This window comes from Protopterus annectens, chromosome 1.part0 (assembly GCF_019279795.1).
Source record: "Protopterus annectens isolate FY-2018-M chromosome 1.part0, PAN1.0, whole genome shotgun sequence".
In the NCBI taxonomy this organism is placed as follows: domain Eukaryota; kingdom Metazoa; phylum Chordata; order Ceratodontiformes; family Protopteridae; genus Protopterus; species Protopterus annectens.
In genome coordinates, this window is record NC_056725.1 from 1,201,736,209 (window position 1) to 1,201,755,232 (window position 19,024).

General features: G+C 43.3%; 1 protein-coding gene across 3 annotated transcripts in view; it reads right to left on the reverse strand.

Moving 5' to 3' along the window:
* Positions 1-19,024, reverse strand: part of EP400 (E1A binding protein p400) — a 3,509,270-nt gene that overhangs the window by 1,724,591 nt on the left and 1,765,655 nt on the right. For all 3 annotated transcript variants that reach the window (XM_044065578.1, XM_044065569.1, XM_044065563.1), the window contains one exon: positions 3,880-3,968. In XM_044065578.1, the coding sequence (XP_043921513.1) occupies positions 3,880-3,968 (89 nt within the window). The remainder of the gene's footprint in view (positions 1-3,879; positions 3,969-19,024) is intronic.

Sequence of the window (19,024 nt, forward strand, 5' to 3'; positions counted from 1 at the left end):
TAAGGAGCCAAAAGCTGCTCCCCATCCCACATTTGAGGCGTCTGCAAAGAGCTCCTGAGAGAGAAGATGGGGATGAAAAGGAAGCCCTAGATTTAGAGACAACGGCTGGATCCACCAGTGAAGTTCCTTCTTGAGACAATGTAGAAGAGGAACTAAAATTCTAAGGGGTGCACATGTTGAAGCCAAACTGACTTCAGACACTACTGGAACTTTCTCATGTTCAGTTTGACAAGAGGAAGCACAGAGATGATGGATGCCATGAAACTCCATGGCTGTAACAGAAGCAAAAGGAAGAAGGGTCTGAAAGAGGGAAATGAGTGTCAAGGCCTTGGGAGGAGGCATGGACGCCAGCATAGGCACCACCTGAATCCTGCAACCCAGGAAAAACACTGTCTTGAAAAAAAAGTCAGAAAATACTTTTTGAAGTTGACTGTTAACCTCATGCTTTGCAGAAGGGAAATGGTAAAATGAAGACTTCATCTCTGGACAGGATGCCTGCAACAGGAGGTCATCCAAGTAAGGAAATAAATGGATCCTCAGAAACCTGCAAAAAGCAATCACAGGAGTGAGGCAAATGGTGAACAGCCTTGGGGCAATAAAAAGGCCAAAGGGCAAAGCAGAGAACTGAAAATGCCAGGAAGCAACAGAGAAACATAAAAACTTCTTAAAAAGCAGATGGATTGGAATATGGAGATAAGCATCCTTGAGCTCCATACACACTATATAAACCAGAGGAAGCAAAAGAGGGAAAAAAGTCTGAAGGGACAACATTTGAAAGGAGGGCACCTTCAGTAAAGTGTTGAGATGAGAGAGGTCTAAAATTGGTCTACAAGTACCCCCTTTTCTGGGTACCAGAAACATCATTGAGTAAAAACCCCTCACCCTTTGGAACACATGCACCTCTTGAATAGTACCCCCAAGTCAAAAGGTCCCTAAGCACCTGTGGAAAGGAAGAGGGCTGTTCCTAAGGAGGCTGAGGAACAGCCATAAAGGGGGGAAGGGAATTCCAAACATGAAATACCCCTAGCGAATAATGGACAGGACCCAGGAATCTTGAGTAATCTGCAGCCAAACAGAGGAGAGAGAGGCAGGCAGGCAAACAGAAAGAGGAAAGTGTCTGGGAAGAATAGGACACTCAAACAATGGTTTTCCTGGAAAAGGAGACTTCTGAGGCACTGAAGTCTGAGTAGCCTTAGCGGGAGGAGCCTGCTTGCAAACCTTTTTGCCCTTGGGGGGGAGTTAGATTGCCTGTGAACAAAGGGGGGCTTTATTGGAGTAGTTTCTCTGAAAATTAGGCACAGGAGAAACAAATGCATGTTTAAGTTCCTGTAAAGCCTTGCCCTTATCCTAAAGGGACTTCAGCAGCAGCTTCACCAAACAAGAGTTTATTAACAAGAGGGGCAGCCTTCAACTTAGCTTTACTATCAACAGGCAAAGGTTGAAGCCGAAGCCAAGAGTACCACCTCATCACTGACCCAAAAGCAGCAGCCACAGAGGAAACATCTGCCACATCAGAACTACACTTGATGAAATGATGAGACACCAGGGAGGAGGTCCCTAACAAGGAAACAGCAGAACGTTTACCTCAGAATCTGTAAAATCAGAAGTAACCTGACAAGTTTGAGATAGAAAAGCCAATAAGTACCTGGACATATGGGCCTGACAATTAACAGCCCTAAAAGCCAAGGTAGCAGAGGTGTAAACCTTATTGCCTAGCCTTCCCATGGTCCTGCTATCTTTATCAGAGGGCAGTAACTTGGGAGAAGGAATAACTTGAGAGGGCTTGTCAGAAGCTACAGACACCACCAAGGGATCATCAGAAGGACACGTGTATAAAAATGTGCACTCTTCAGGCACCCTATAAAATCTAACAGGTTTACTGAGAGCAGGAGGCTGAGACTCTGCACCTTAGAAGCATTGGAAAAAAATCATCCAACAAGGCAGCAAACACAGGTGGGACAGCAGAAGGTTTAGGAGAATCAATTTGCTGGAACTCGTAGTATCTTTATGTATATCAGAGACCTGAGCACAATCCCATTTAAAAACCTCCTCATCCTGGAGATAGCATCCTCAACAGAAATCTCTTCAAAGGGAGTATCAGGACTGGTAGATTCCTCTGCCTCTAATCCATAATCCAAAGGAGAACAAATCTGAAGAGAGTAACCAAGGGATTCCTCATGCAAATCCAGCTGCTTCTCAGAGGAATCCTATTCCGTGCATCTTTTTAGGGGAGTAGAGGACAAAGTGGGGCTGAAACAGAAACTCCCTGAGGAGGTTTCAATGCCATGAAAGCACTAAACAAACCCTGAGTGAAGTCCTGCCATTCACTATGTGGATCTTTAGGAGCAGGAGAAATATGTTTTAGTCTTCTGGCCTAATCTTGCTGGCCTTCTTCACTGACGGCTGCCCCTTGGAGAGGGAAGTACCCTCCCATCATATCATTTTGAGACGATTAAGACACAGACTTTCGAGATAAAACGTCAAAGAAGACAGACTATTATGAAGGGCTTCAGGTACAAAAGTCTGAGAAATGGAACAGAACATATGATCGTGAGAGGCACCTAAGCAAAAAAGACACTGGCTGTGGCAGTCTTTATGGAGAATCTATCTCCCACACTGGCATTTAGCCTTCTTGGATGACATGAAACCCCACAAATAATAAAAAAAGGATAAGTAAAAAAGAACCCCAATAAGGCACTTATCTGTAATGGCTTAGTGAACAACGGAATGGGTGTTCAGACAGACCAAGTGGTGGCATACTTGCAGCAAACAAGTTCAGAGGATGGTATGTCCGGATGTCACCTTTAAACCCTACGCAAGGAACATGTGTGTGACATACAGCGTACTTGAAGGAAACTTAAAGGCTTTGGTAAACTGGCCGGATGTCAGGATGCCCTTGGCTGGGGATCCCTACTGTAATGAATACTACAACAGTGAAATGGTAGGAAATCTGTAGCTTGTTCCATGGTCAATCCGGAAAGGATGCCTCTTTCCTGGGGAAAACAAGCAGCAAAAGTCAAAATTAAAAGTCTTTAAGGATCATATTTTCAAAAACAAACACAGTAAAAAGCACTTTAATACACTCGGCCAGACCCAAAACTTAAAATGAAAACAATTTCTCCACAGAAAAATAAAAAAAAAAAAAAAAAATAAAAGACTTTTTAACTGACATAAAAAGTACACACTCATTTAAAAGCATAACACGGTCTTGTGACAGTCTTTTAAAACACAAAATCCTAGCTTAAAAATAACTTTCCTGAGCAAACAATTTTTTTAATGGAAGATTCTTCCCCAAAGGGACCCCATTCACCAAGCAAAGGAACAGCATAAAATAACAGTCAATCCTCAAAAGCCACAAAAGAGTGTACTCTTTGATGACAGGAACACTCTGAATGGCTTCGCACCCAAACCTGTTTTTTTGTCAGCTCAGCTTGAGCTGACAGTTTAGGTGTGCATGAGATGCCCTGATGCTTTGGAAGCTGGACAGTTGTCGCATCCTATGTAGAAAAAAATTCGCAAAGCTAAGGCTAGTGCAGCAGTGATCACCATCATATTATAGAGCAAACTGATGAACAACAATATGAATAAGCTACAAACTTTCAATATTTTGAAATATATAATACAAATGGTACAATAACTAGTTCCCTCAAAATATGGGATACACAACACAAGTAAAGATAAGACCATACGTAGACTAAAAAGAACATAAAAAGCATGCCACTTACAACACAGTAGACAACAGAAGACATATGTATACATGAGATGAATTAGTAATACAAAATGGAAAATATCACAGACGTAAAAAAAAATACAGCTATACGTCTTTATCATTTAAAAATTATAGCTCTAGAAGCATAAATATTTTGGCAGCATACATACCTGTGCTGCATCACCACCAGGCTGCGCTGGTTTTGGCAATGTGGCTTGGTCAGCAGTGGGGGTAGGAACCCTTGGTTGACTGGTGACTGCTGCGAGAAAAACAAAAATTAGGCTTTTGAGATAAATGCATGTGTACATATTACATCAATTAAAATTTTACACCAAAAGAGTAACACCGACAAATGTATAACCTAACTGTTTACTTTCCACTATAAAACTAAATTAAAAATGTTTGCAAAACATTCAGACAACTCCAAGATGTGGAAAAGTACAGTTGTGTACACTTACCATAAATGTAGATGTTCGAGTGCATTCACTGTTGCAGCCATCACATTTGGGGTTATCTGCTTGCAGTAGCCCTCAGTCGACCTGATTAACAAAGTCTTGGGTCCTGTGTCGGTTGCTGTCCCTTCTTCCATGACATCAGGTCGCCAGGGGTATAAAACATGCAGCCAACACCATTACATCAGTTTTTCTTGCCCCAGATGTCAGGTGCCCCCCCAATGGGAAACAATTAACTCTATAAATATACAAGGTTATACCTCCAACAAAAAAGCAAATACACCAAAAAGCTTTTGAACATAGTAAAGGAGTGTAGAGGTATAGCCAAAAGAGGAAAGGCGGCTGGAGGGAGGGTAACCAGGACTGCAACAGTGAATACACTCGAACATCTACATTTATGTTAAGTGTACACAACTGTACTATGTTCTTCGTGTTTCACTGTTGCAGTCATCACATTTGGGTAGATTCCCAAAGCTAAGGATGGGAGGAGGAATTTGGACAGCATTAGGACCAGCTATGAGGCCCTGCAAGACTGCAGTGACAAAGCTAGCTCTGGATTTAGAGAAAATTGGCAGATGGTAATGCTTGGTGAAAGTATGTACAGAACTCCAGGTAGCAGCTTCTAGGATGTTCCTGGTAGGGATGCCTCTGAGAAAGGCTGTAGAGGTAGATGCAGCCCTGGTTGAGTGGGGTCTGATCCCCTGTGGGATAGGTTTTCCATGGTGTTGGTAGCAGAAATTAATGCAATGGCCTATCCATTTGGAAATGGTTTTCTTTGAAATAGCCTTCCCCTCTGCCCCGGCAGCAAATGCCACCAGCAGTTGGTCAGATTTCCTTTGAGGTTTAGTCCTGTCCAAGTAGAATCTAAGTTGTCTGTGCACGTCTAAGAGTGCAGTATCCATTCCCCTTTGTTCTGTGGATTAGGAAAGAAGATTGGCAAATGAATGGACTGATTAAGGGCCACACTGGATACCACCTTGGGCATGAAGAAGGGATTGGTCCTGAGGGATACCCTGTCCGCATGAAAGATGATGAAAGGCTCCACTGCCATGAGGGCCTGTAATTCAGATACCCTTCTTGCTAAAGTGATTGCTAAAAGGAAAGCTGTTTTCCAACAGAGGAATTTTAAATCCGCAGTGGCAGCTGGCTCAAAAGGAGGAAGTGTGAGCTTTTCCAATACAAAGTTAAGGTCCCAGGCTGGAGTTGGGGCTCTCCTGGGTAGTCATAGATTTTTGGCCCCTCTGAGGAACCACTTAAGTAGTGGATGAGAGAAGAGGAGAGGGTTCTGTGTTATAATGAGCTGAAATGACTGAGGCATGAATTTTGATGAAGGAGAACGACAGGCCCTTGTGAAGCATCTCAGTTAAGTATTGTAAAATCTGAGGTAAATTGGGCACTGCTGTGCTCATCCCTTGAGATTGGTTCCAGGCACAGAATCTTTTCCATTTTTCAGCATAAGATTTTCTAGTACTAGGCCTCCTTGCCTCTAAAATGATATCCATCACTGGTTTACTGCTAGGCTGCTAGGTTCAGTGTATGAAGCTGAGGGTGCAGAAGCTGGTTCTCCTACTGAGACAATAGGGTAGGAGTCTAAGGAAGGTGCCATGGGGCCAACAGTGACACACTGCGCAAGAGAGGGTATTAATGTTGTGGTGGCAAGTCTGCTGCAATCAAAACCATCCATGGTTTGTCTTGTTTGATCTTAGTAGTACTTTGGAGAGCAGAGGAGGAAAGGCATAAACTGATAGGTTTTTCCAGCTGAAGGACAGAGCATCCACTTTCCAAGCTTGTTTGTGGGGAGTCCTTGTGCAAAATTTGTCCAATTGATAGTTCTGGGGGGAGGCAAACAGGTCTATATCTGGGCTCCCCCATTTGCTTGTCAAAATGTTGAAAATCCATGGTTCTAGTTTCCACTCGTGTGGGTCCATGAGGTTTCTGCTTAGTTCGTCTGCCAGTGTATTTAGTTTTTCTGGCAGGAATTGAGCTTGTAGATGCACTTGGTAGCTCAGGGCTGTGTTCCACAATGCCATGGGTAGTCTGCAGAGGCGGTAAGAATGGGTAGCCCCCCTGGTTGTTTATGTACCACATAACAGTGGTGTTGTTCGTCTTTACCATTAATTGTCCTGAAGAATGCGGTCCTTGAAGGCTGTCAGAGCATTCTGTACAGCTAACATTTCTTTTTGATTGATATGCAAGTGCATTTGACTTGGGTTCCATTTGCCCTGAATGCACTTCCCTGCCACGTGAGCCCCCCATGCATAATCTAATGCATCTGTTGTTAGGATCTGGGTGGCAGGGGGTGGAGTGAATGGTAGTCCCTTGTTTTGGTGGCAGGCCTCTGCCCACCAAAGAAACTCTAGGCGTAGGCAAGGTATGATATGAATCATTGCTTCAAGATCCTGAGAATGTTGACACCATAGGCTTTTTAGATACCATTCTAGTTTCCTCATATGCAGTCTTGCATATGGAATTAGAAGAATGCAGGAAGCCATGAACCCCAAGGCTTGTAGTATTTGCATTGCAGATAGTAGGGTTTTTGTGGTCACTTGTTTGAAGTAGGTTGTCAAATAAATTTGTTTCTCTGGTGTGAGGAAAGTCATCTGGGAAGTTGTATTCAAGCTTGCTCCCAGGAATATGATTTGTTGACAAGGTACCAGGTGTGATTTATTTTCGTTTATGGTGTACCCCAGACAAGTTAGCACCCTTTGTACAAAGGCCAGATGATTCAAAAGTATGTCCTGGCTTTCTGCCTGAATTAAACAATCGTCCAGGTATGGGTATATTTGAATATTTCTTTGCCTGCAAAATGCAATGTCCGGGGCTAGGCACTTTGTGAATACCCTGGGTGCAGTAGCCAAAGGGCAGTGCAGAGAACTGGTAGTGATTGTAGCCTGCTTTGAAGTGTAGGTATCTTCTGCAAGATTCCCTGATTGGGATGTGCAGGTATGCTTCCTTTAAATCGAGTGTTACCATCCAGGCATCTTTTCCTAGCATAGGAGAAAAAGTACAGTTTTGTACCTACCATAAATGTAGATGTTCGGGTGCTCATACAGCTGCAGTCATAACCGATGGGTTATCCTGCCGTTAGGTGGGTCCTCGGTCGGCCGAATTCCAAAGTCTAGGTCCGGCGTCGGTTGTTCTTCCCTGACGTCAGTGCGGCAGGGGTATAAAAGAAACAGCTGACGGCATTTTCTTCAGTTTTTCTTGCCCCAGATGTCAGGTGCCCCCAGAAGGAAGGCAAACATAATGTTATGCAAAAATGCATTGTTGATAAATCAAAAACAGTAGTTGCAAACAAATACACCATAAAAGAATACCCCAAAAAGGTTATATGGTGTTAGTCATAAGGCCTGTCCTAAGAGGGGATGGAGGGAGGGAAACCTGGACTGCAGCTGTATGAACACTCGAACATCTGCATTTATGGTAGGTACAAAACTGTACTATGTTCATCGTGCATACAGCTGCAGTCATAACAGATGGGTAGAATCCCAAAGCTAAGTAAGGGTGGTAGGCACTAAGTGGAACTAGGAGGGGCTAGGATGCCCTGCAGGACTGCTGTGGCAAAGCCCACTCTAGATTTAGAGTACAGTGGGAGGTGATAGTGCTTGGAGAAAGTGTGCACTGAACTCCATGTGGCTGCTTCCAAAATATCCTTGGTAGGGACCCCCCCGAGGAAGGCTGCAGAGGTAACTGTGTCTCTGGTGGAGTGGGATCTGATGCATGCAGGCACAGTTTTTCCATGAAATGAGCAACAAAAACGTATGCAGTGGGCTATCCATTTTGAAATTGTCTGTTTGGAAATAGCCTTTCCCTGAGCACCTGCAGCATAGGACACAAAGAGTTGCTCAGACTTCCTGAATGGCTTTGTCCTGTCCAAATAATAACGAAGTTGTCTGTGAATGTCCAAGGAATGTAGTAGTCTTTCCCCTTTGTTTTGTGGATTAGGATAAAAGGTAGGTAAGTGGATAGTCTGATTCAAAGCTACACTGGATACTACCTTTGCCATAAAGGTAGGGTTGGTTCGTAAGGAAACTCTGTCCTGATGTAAAATGATGAATGTTTGCACAGCCATGAGGGCCTGTAGCTCCAAAACCCTGCGAGCTGAGGTGACAGCCAGAAGAAAGGCCGTTTTCCATGACAAGTACTGTAACTCTGATGAAGAAGCTGGCTCGAAGGGAGGAAGGGTCAGCTTTTCCAATACGAAGTTCAAGTCCCAAGCAGGGACTGGTAGTTTCCTTGGGGGTTTTATATTCTTTGCCCCTCTGAGGAACTGCCTTAAGAGAGGATGAGAGAATAAAGGAGGATCTGTATTGTATTGTGCAGAAATGGCTGAAGCGTGGATCTTGATGGAGGAGAAGGAAAGTCCATTGTTTGACATCTCAGCTAGGTACTGTAAACTTTGAGGCATATTTATTACCCAAGGATTCTGTCCCTTCTTTTGATTCCAGGCACAAAATCGTTTCCATTTGGCGGAGTAGGCCTTTCTAGTAGAAGGTCTTCCGGCCTCTAAGATGACATCCTGCACCTCCTTGGAGAGGAGAAACTGTTGGGAAATCAAGGAATTCTCCATGCAGCTAGATTTAGAGTTTTGAGATGGCTGTGAAGAGTTTTGTAGTTGTGCTGGGACAACAGAAGAGGGATCAGAGGTAGGATCCATGGCGGGGAATGTGTCAGGCTCTTCAGGAGTGGATACCAGTGTTGCCTTGGCCAGTCTGGAGCAATGAGAATTATTTTCGGCCTCTCTGCTCTGGCTTTTAATAGAACTTTGGGCAGCAGAGGAAGAGGCGGGAAGGCATAGACGGTCAATGTTGTCCAATTGAAGGATAGTGCGTCCGCTTTCCAGGCCTGTGGATGATATTTCCTTGAACAAAATTTTTTCAACTGGCAATTCCTGTGGGTAGCAAAGAGATCTATGTCTGGCTGACCCCATGCCCGAGTTATCTTTGTGAAAATTTGAGGATGCAACTTCCATTCGTGTGGATCTGTCATATTTCTGCTTAGGTTGTCTGCCAGTGTGTTTTCCTTCCCTGGCAGGAATTGTGCCTGTAATTGAATTTTCAACTCCAGTGCTGTGTTCCAAAGGGTCATGGCTTGCCTGCACAGGGGGTATGAATGAGTTCTCCCCTGTTTGTTTATGTACCACATCACTGTGGTGTTGTCTGTCCTTATCAATAGCTGGCCTGGATGCAGTAGGTCTTTGAAGGTCATAATAGCCTTTTGCACGGCTAGCATTTCCTTTAATGTTTATTATCAACATTAGGTTGATGTGAAGGAGCTTCTCTTTTCATGCCCATTTTCCCTGAATGCACTGATCTGTCATGTGTGCTCCCCAGGCGTAGTCTGAGGCATCTGTTGTGATGATTTGAGTTGCTTGAGGTACACAGAAAGGAAGACCTGTGTTTCCTTGGCAAGCTTGAGCCCACCACATAAATTCCTTTTGAAGGCATGGAATGAGTGGTATAATTGCTTCCAAGCTGTAGCTGTGTTGAGACCATAAGTTTTTTAGGTACCTTTGAAGTTTCCTCATATGCAGCTTTGCACATGGGATTAGTAGGATGCAAGATGCCATGAATCCCAGAGCCTGCAGGACTTTCCTTGCAGTTAGCCTGGTGTAAGTTGACATTTTTCTGAAGTATTGAGACAGTTGCCCTTGCTTGTCTGGCGTGAGGTAGGCCATCTGGGTGGTTGTATCCAAGCTGGCACCCAGGAAAATTATTTGTTGAGAGGGTATTAGTTTTGATTTCTTTTTGTTGACTGTGTATCCCAGGAAGTTCAACAGTTTTATTACAAACACCAGGTGCTGCAGTAGTATGTCCTTGCTGTCCGCTTGGATCAGGCAGTCTTTCAGATATGGGTAGATTTGTATCCCTTGTAGTCTGCAAAAGGCGATTACTGATGCCATGCATTTCGTAAACACTCTGGGTGCAGTAGATAAGCGAAAGGGCAATGCAGAGAATTGGGAATGGGTTGAACCTGCAAGAAATCTGAGGTATCTTCTGCAATCTTGTCCGATAGGGACATGCAGGTATGCCTCCTTGAGGTCCAATGTTACCAGCCAAGACTCCTTGCCCAGCATGGGAAGAAGCTGCTGTAATGTGAGCATCTTGAATTTTGGCACCTGTAGATATGTGTTTAGTATGGATAGGTCTAAGATAGGTCTCCAATCTTTGTCTTTCCTTGGTACCAGGAATAGTCTGGAATAAAACCCTTGACCTTGTTCTTTTGCAGGTACCTCTTGAATTGCTTTCATGTCCATGAGAGCTGAAATTTTTTTTTGTGCCTCTGCCCCTTTGATTTTGTGGCAAGTTTGGCATGCCTCTCATTTTTGGAAGGGTGTGAAAGTGGAACCTGTAGCCTCTGTCTATAATGTCCAGAATCCATTTGCCTTTTGTAACAATATGCCAATTTTTTGAGAATAATGTCAGTTTTCCGCCCAAAGGTGCTGCCATTAAAGCTTTGCTTGGTAGGTGTAGGGAGAAGTCATTGTGTCTGTTTTCTAAAATACTGTGATCTATCTTCTCCAGCTCTTGGGGTTGGTGCTTGCCACTGTCTGGCTCTGAAAGATCCTTGAGGTTGCCCTCTACCCCTTGGACGCCTGTATCTGCCCCTTTGAGGTCTGTCCGTGGCTGGAAAGGACCAATTTTTTGAAGGCCAGTTTCTGCTGAAACGTGGAGGCTGTACCTGCAGGAAATCTTTCACTGTTTGCATTGATTTCGCTTTTTCCTCCATTTTCTTTAGTACCTCCTCTGCTTTAACACCAAACAATACATCTTTTTGAAGAGGTGCATCTAATAATTTAGCTTTGACATGATCTGGTAAGGTTTGCTCTTTGAGCCAAGCATGCCTACGTATAACAGACCCCGTAACAGCAGCTCTACATGAGGCCTCTAAAGCATCAAAACCACACTGCAAGGTATGCTTACCCATTTGCTCTACACCATGCAACAAATCCTGCAACTCTTTTAAATCTGGTTGTTCTGGTTGTGTCATCTTGCTTTTCAGCTGAGATATCAAAAACTGTTGATACTTTATCATATGGAACTGACAGTTTAATGCCCTCTTGGTTAAGGTGGCCGAGGTGTACACCTTTTCCCCCCACCTTTCTAAAGCTCTGGAATCTCTCTCTGAAGGTAATGGGTTTTTAGCAGTAGAGGCCTTAATTCCCTTGGGACCCTGTGAAATAGTTTCTGGGTCAGCAGTATGGCTTTTATATAGGAACTGGTGAGAATCAGGAACCCGGTAATACCGGTCTGGTTTAACAGGAGCTGGAGGCAAAGAATCAGGATTAAGGCTGGCTTCTGTGTACACATCATCCAATATATCTAAAACAGGAGGGATAGCCAGAGGCCTATGCTGGGGGAGCAGAAGAAATTCCCTGAGCCTTTTCTTGGAATCCGAGTAATCTTGGCCTTCCCAGTGAAAGTGTTCCCTCAATGTATGCAGGGTTTCCCCAAAACAGAAGTCCTCAGGGGGGAGACCGAGGGAATAGACTCCTCTGCATCAGAGTCTTCAAATGGAGAATAGGCACAATCCTGGTCCTCAGATAGTTCTGAGGTAATAGAAGCTTGATCTGAGGAAGGGTAGTCTTCCTCTAATCTGGGCCTTTTGTCAGAGGGGGGTTGAGAACCCCTGATAAGAGTAATCAAATCCTCAGCCATTTTAAGCATCTGTTTTTTAGGCATGGTGCCTTGAGAGGGTGTCTGAGGAACCTGTTTTTTGGTTTTCATGGCTGTTTTAGATTTAGTGAAGGCTTTAATAGAGAAGGAGGAAGGCCTGAAGACCCCTTGAGAAATGGCAGGCCTGTCTAAATTCTGAATTTCCCCGCCAGGAATGGCATCGGTATCTGTAGTAGGAATGGGGGCCGAGGAGCCTGTGACCTCGGGTACTGAAGACACCGGTAATGCATTGTCATCGGTACTCAGGGGCTGCGTAGGCGTCTCGCTGAGTACTGGAGAACCGGTAGTCGGCCTTAGCGTGGTATCACAGTAGGTGGTGCGGACCTCGTATGTCAGTCCTTATTTTTGCGTTTTTTGCTCAAAACTGGAGTCGGAGTATCCGACGACATAATATAATTAAATTTTTTGCAAAAAAGTGAAGGGCAAACTCCGCCCGACGCTTAATAGTGCGTTTGTTGAATCTAGCACAAAAACGGCAGGCCGAGACGTCGTGGTCTGGGCCTAAGCAAGGTATACAGTAAGAGTGGAAATCCTTATGCGGTATTTGCTTCCCACATGAAATGCAATTATTAACTTTGTCTGACATCGGTCTGAGGCAAGAAAAGTTTCCCCAACGGGGTACTTAGCTGTCAAGAAGACTTCGGCTGAAATACATTCGTAAATCTCAGGAACTGGCCGACCAGCACTTGTGAACTGCTTCTGCTTCGGGCACCGTGCAGCAAGAAAGACTGAAAAAAATGGCGTCGGCTGCCTCTTTTATACCCCTGCCGCACTGACGTCAGGGAAGAAGCGACGATAACCGACGCCGGACCTAGACTTTGGAATTCGGCTGACCGAGGACCCGCCTGATGGCAGGATAACCCATCTGTTATGACTGCAGCTGTATGCACGATGAACATCTGGTGAAGAGTCAGCATCTTGAATTTTGGAGTCACCAAAAAGGTGTTTAGAGTAGACAGGTCCAGAATAGGACACCATGAATTGTCTTTTCTGGGTACCAGGAAAAGTCTTGAGTAGAAACCTTGTCCTTCAGTTTGAATAGCCTTTATGTTTAAAAGAGACAGCATTTGCTTTTGAGTCTGCCCACTGACCTGGGGGTAGATCTGGCCAACCTTTTGGCGCTGGTAATGTGTGGAAGTGAAATCTGTATCCTTGGGACACTACATTTAAAACCCATTTGTCCTGTGTAATGAGTTTCCAGTTTTTGGCCTGCAGACCAATCTTTCCCCCTAAAGGAGCATTCAGTTGAGAAGTGCTTGGAAGTTTTAAAAACAAATCATTGAGACAGTTTTCCATAGGGGGGAGTCTTACTACTCCCAGATTTGGAAGCGGACGCCCCCCACTGCTTAGTCTTGTGCATACCCTGGAACTGAAACCTGGGGTTTCTGCTGTGTCTGGGCTTGGACTGAGAAGGCCTGGAAGGAGCCAGAAAAGACCAAGTCTTAGAGGGCCAATGCCTACTAAATCTTGGAGGCTGAACTTGTAAGAAATCTTTAACAGTTTGCATAGATTTAGCTTTACCTTCCATCTTTTTAAGAACTTCCTCAGCGTTGTTGCCAAACAGGTGGTCCTGATTTAAGGGAGCATCCAACAGTTTAGCTTTAACATGATCAGGCAATGATTGCTCCTTAAGCCAAGCATGCCTTTTGAGTACAGACCCAGTGACAGCAGCCCTGCAAGAGGCCTTTAAAGAATCAAACCCACACTGCAAAGTATGTTTTTCAACCTGTTCAGCAGAATGCATTAAATCCTGTAATTCCTTATTTTCAGCAAAGTCAGGAGTCAACATAATTTTCTGTTTAAGAAATTCAATAATATGTTGTTACTTTAACATATGAAACTGACAGTTTAAGGCTCTAATGGCCAAGGTTGCAGAAGTGTAAACCTTGTTACCCCATTTATCCAGCACCCTGGAGTCTCTATCAGAAGGGGTAGGGTTTTTGGCAGTAAAAGCCTTAATGCCCTTGGGTCCCTGAGAAATAGTCTCTGGATCCACAATAGGATTTTTAAAAAGGAACTTGTGAGAATCAGGAACCCTGTAATATTTGTCAGGTTTTCTGGGAGCAGGAGGCAAAGAATCAGGGGCCAAACTACATTCCAAAAAGGCATCAACAATGTCTAGTACAGGAGGTATAGCTAAAGGCCTATGCTGAGGCAAGAGTAAGAAATCTCTAAGCCTCTTTTTCGAATCAGAAAAATCCTGGCTTTCCCAGTGGAAATGCTCCCTTAGACTGTGCAAGGTTTCACAGAAGCAGAGGGAATACAGTCCTCTGCATCAGAATCCACATAAGTAGATAAGGGTAAATACAGATCATCAGAAGAATCAGAAAAAATCAGAATCCTAGTCAGAAGATTCATAAACAATTTCAGTCCTAGGTCTCTTAGAAGAGGGTGGTTGGCTTCCCCTAATTAAAGTTATAAGATCTTCAGCCATTCTTACCATTTGTTTTTTAGGCATAGATGCCTGAGCATGCGGCCTGGGCGTCAGTTTTCTAGGCATGGTACGAGGTTTAGGCCTTAAAGAAGGAGGTGGTTTAATATGCAAGTTCGTAGGCCTGAATACACCCTCAGAAGCCGGTGCCTGCAGAGCGGCTCTGAACCCATCCAAGATAGAGACAACTGCAGGTTCCACAGTTGAAGCATCTCGCGGCATACCGGACTCTGAATGGGTCTTAGTAGAGGCCTGCGAATCAGAAGTAGGTTCATAGATTAGTACTAAGCTAACTGCCCTTGCGAACCATTTTAAGCTTAGCCGATTATCCCTTGTGAGACTCAAACCCTGCACTTTGTGTTTGTACGGCAAACACCTTAACCATTAGGCCACCTTCCCAGCGGGTATCAGGGGCTGCAAAAGCACCTTACTGAGTACTGGCGAACTGGTGACAGTCTTAGCAGAAGCATCGTTGGCAGCTTTGGACCTACGCGGCCTGTCTCTCTATTTATCTTTGGGTTTTTTCGGAATTCCGCTAGTCGGATGGCTTACCGACAACATTTCTGGATAATTGAACCGAGAACCGAAATACTTAGAGGCAAAAATATACCGACGACGGATAGTGCATTGATTAGAAAAGGCACAAAACCGACAGCAAGGTACGTCGTGGTCAGGGCCTAGGCAAGGAATACAGTATGAATGACAATCTTTGTGAGGTATTTGCTTTCTACAAGAAAGGCAATTATTAACTTGTACTGACATCAGTAAGAAGCAAGAAAAAGTTTTCCCAACGGAGTACTTCGCTTTAGTGGAAAACTTCGGTTCTGAAACTCGAAGACGAAAATTTCAGGAGTCGGCTGACCAGCACTTGCGAACTGCTTCTGCTTCGGGTACCGCACAGCAAGAAAGACTGGTGTAATGGCTTCAGCTTCATGTTTTATACCTCCTGATGACCTGACATCATGAATGAAGGGACAGCAACTGAAGCAGGACCCAAAACTTTGTTAATCAGGCCGACTGAGGGCTACTGCAAGCAGATAACCCTAAATGTGATGACTGCAACAGTGAAACAAGAAGAACATCTACTGGTTCAAAAATCACTATTCACAAAAGCAGAAGGGAAGAACATCACAAATGTATCCCTTAAAATGGTGGCCCAGGCAGCCAGATATGGCAAAATGGTGGAATAATATAGGAAATACAAAACAACCCAATGTAAACAAGATAAAAAGCTACATAGAAATCCTCACAAGTATGATGCAGTGGGGCTAATGAAGGATATCCACAACTATACTATCAACATAAAACACAGTTTAATGAATTACTAACTGCTGTTTTGTAGAGCTTTATTCCCAAGTTCATTTACTGTCTGGGTGCCTCCTGTGTGAAGTTGGTCATCTCTTATAATTTCCACATGTGTTTCCACTAGGGACTCCATTTCCCTCTCACATTCCAGATACACAATGGCGGGTGAATTGGTAATGTTATATGGGCCTCGAAAGTTTGTCCTGTGAAGGGTTGACATCCCAGACAGTGTTGGCTCTATCTTCAGCAGCATGTGCTCCAAAGTACTACACAAGAAAATGCTCAAACATAGGAATGAAACATAATTATCTTGTACTGAGAATAACAAACATGAAAGCCCAACATTTTCTACTGCATGACTAAAATTGCTAATATATTCTCAAATGCATCTTTCGTTTGCAGAAAGATGCAAAAAGAAAACATCTCAACTGCTATGCACATCTCTGAAATACAGATAAAGCAGCATTTTGTATTGATGCCATTGACCTGGGTTTGAACAGAGGCTTTTGGCCCATTCCCTTCTTTCTGAGTGAAGACCAGGAGGTGCCTAGGCAATTTTTGCACCACTTTTGCTTGTGATAATGGCAAAAGGTAGAAGAAGACTAGATACTACTGTGGATACACAACTGCAACAAGAATATGCAATGATGCATAATGAACAGAAGTAGGTCAAAAGCCTTCTTCTTTCAGCTAAGGGGTCGCCACAGTGGATCACCTGTCCACTCACGATTGGCAGCCACCCCCCTAATCCATCAAGTATGACGAAGGGCTAGACTCCTGCAAACAAATTCTTTCACCCTAAAATGCAGTGTGTGTGTGTGTGTGTGTGGACTAAAACAGAAAGAAGGCGGCAATAAACAAAGTTAGAATGATCACAAGGAAAATCCAGTGCAGCACAAATCAAGAGAAGTACTTCTTAGTTGTGCCAAATGAGAAAATTTTGCCACCTAACAAAGTGCGTTTTGCAAATGAATAAGAAATAAAGCAGCTACATGAGGCAACACAAAGAAACTACATTTCAATTAAACCATTCAAACTTGCAAAATCTACTTCAGGGCTGCTAGACAGCTGTAGCCTATTCAGGTACTTAATGGCTGCAAATATGAAAAATAATCCTGTATTAGGCATAGCCAATTAATTGCAAGATGCACACATGTATAGGACAATGAGAAGGACACCCAGCTCATCTACAGTACAGGTACTGGCTGCAGGAGAAAACTGCAGCGCCCATCAAAACCTCATTTAGACAAAGGATGGATGTGCAAACTACACACAAAAAAGTACTAGCAGAAAATCACACGAGAATATAAACCCGTGTGATACAGTAATAGGTTAAATGCAACATTTCTAGGATGTAGATCTCTTTCCCTAAAGTGAGATGTACACAAGCAGTTTCACAGCAAAATCTAGAAATTCACTGTAGACTTTTGGTGACAGAGAATTGCTAGAGCTCCATAACAAACAGTAATGAAACATCTACCTAGGTGACCTAAATAATACATAGCCATGGTTTTTACTTAAGACACAGCCTAAAGGACTGAAAAAGCACCTGATTTACATATCTATCACAGTATACATTTATTTATATATCTAATAAATAGGTATATGAACTGGTCTCACAACACTTGAACTCTTCAGGCAGGTTAGATAACCAAGGTTAGAAGCAATGCACTGATTACATAAAATGAACAGGTATGAGCAGTCTCAATGCATACATTAAAGCGTGTGGCCCTAGGTGTGTAATATATACGTTATATGCACACAGGCACATACACACATAAGTGCCCATGCCTTCTTAATGTAGCAGGTGACAGACAATATTGTAGCTGAGAGTCTGGCAAAGTTGCACCCAGTGTTTCTAGAAAATGTGAGGGTCAGACCAAGATTACATATTTTTCACTAGTGAAGGGTGGTGCGCCAAGGGTGTAGATGGCATACTGCATTGTCCTGAATATATGCCCGTCTCCTTTTCCTGTCTCACAAAGCAAAGTGTGCTACAGAAATGCAGGTGTGTTACAAAGCAAAGAAAAATGAAGGGTCAGCAAGACAAGATCATTAAGTATTCATGCTTAAGTACAGCTGTGTGAATAACTCATTAAAATTACACACATTTGAGAAGTGTCACTACTGTAGTATACTAATTACTGAGAGAAATTAGTCCCAAGTTGATGTCTACCTTCCATTCTGGCTTCCAGAGACTGGACTCATCAATCACAGAGCTGCCCACCCCCCAATTCTTTTTGCTGGATGGCCAATTAACAAGTGTGTCCTGTCACAGAGGCCCATATAAAGGGGACACTGTCCATCCCCTGTAAAACATTTGAAGACAGAAAAAGTAAACTTGTCTTAACTAAAAAGCTTCTGGAATGGGGTACTTAAGCATATTTTTGTGTTTGTGTGTGTATATGTTGGGGCGGGGGGGACCGCTGAGGGAGCACCAAGTTAAATAAAAGTGATTATGAGTATTTTGCCTCTTCCTAAACACCAACAGTTATGGTAAGCATAAGCCTAGTTCTCGGTTTCTGTGTCACAGAAGGATGGAGCTCTGACTTAAATTTAGGGGACAAAAGTTCGATTAGCAGCCATGGAAATGGGGAAGGGAGAGGGGAGAGGGTGCACACTCGAGAATCACATGGACATTTATCTGACTGGCCTAAGGGTTTATCTTTCATCCTCATCATATAAAAGAATTAAATTTTTCTATGACTGTGTTCATTTATTCAGAGATTCCTTGTGTATGGCCTGTGACTGCAAGACTTGGATTGCTTCTAAAATCATCTGGTCTATATGAATATATATATATATATATATATATATATATATATATATATATATATATATATATATATTTTTTTGCATTTGCTCTGTTTCAGTGATATTTAACACTGCTACGCTGCATTTATTTACCAGGTTGAATGTATCACAGTTTTTCAGCCTGCACTTGTTAAAGAAAATCCATGTGTTGTTACTGTACTGCTCTTAGGTTATTTTAACAATATTCTGATATTTCTCAACTTCCTCTGATACTGCAAAAGCTGCTCTGTGCAAGTCTGCTAAAATATTTCAAAATGTTCCAGAATTTTTGTGTGGTGTGAACATTTCTCTAGATTAGTGAACTGATTTCCAAAGAATTCCTGATATTGCAGGAATTCTTACTTCGGTTGAAAAACATTTGTTTCACCTTGCTCGTATAAAACTATTGCGTTTGCGCAATGTGCAAATGTGGCTCCCTGGGCTTGCATATAAGCAAACCTCTTCAGTTTGAAATCCATATAGTAAACACTCTCCATAATCTCCCACTGTTCACAGCTGTTCAAAGAGCTGCCAGTTTGTGCAGTGGGTGGTACCACTGCAGGTCATCTAATAGTATACTAATAAAAACTCTCACTTTGACCTGTAAGTGACTCTCCCTTCCTCCTTCCCATTTAGAAATTGTGTTTCCTTGCCTTAC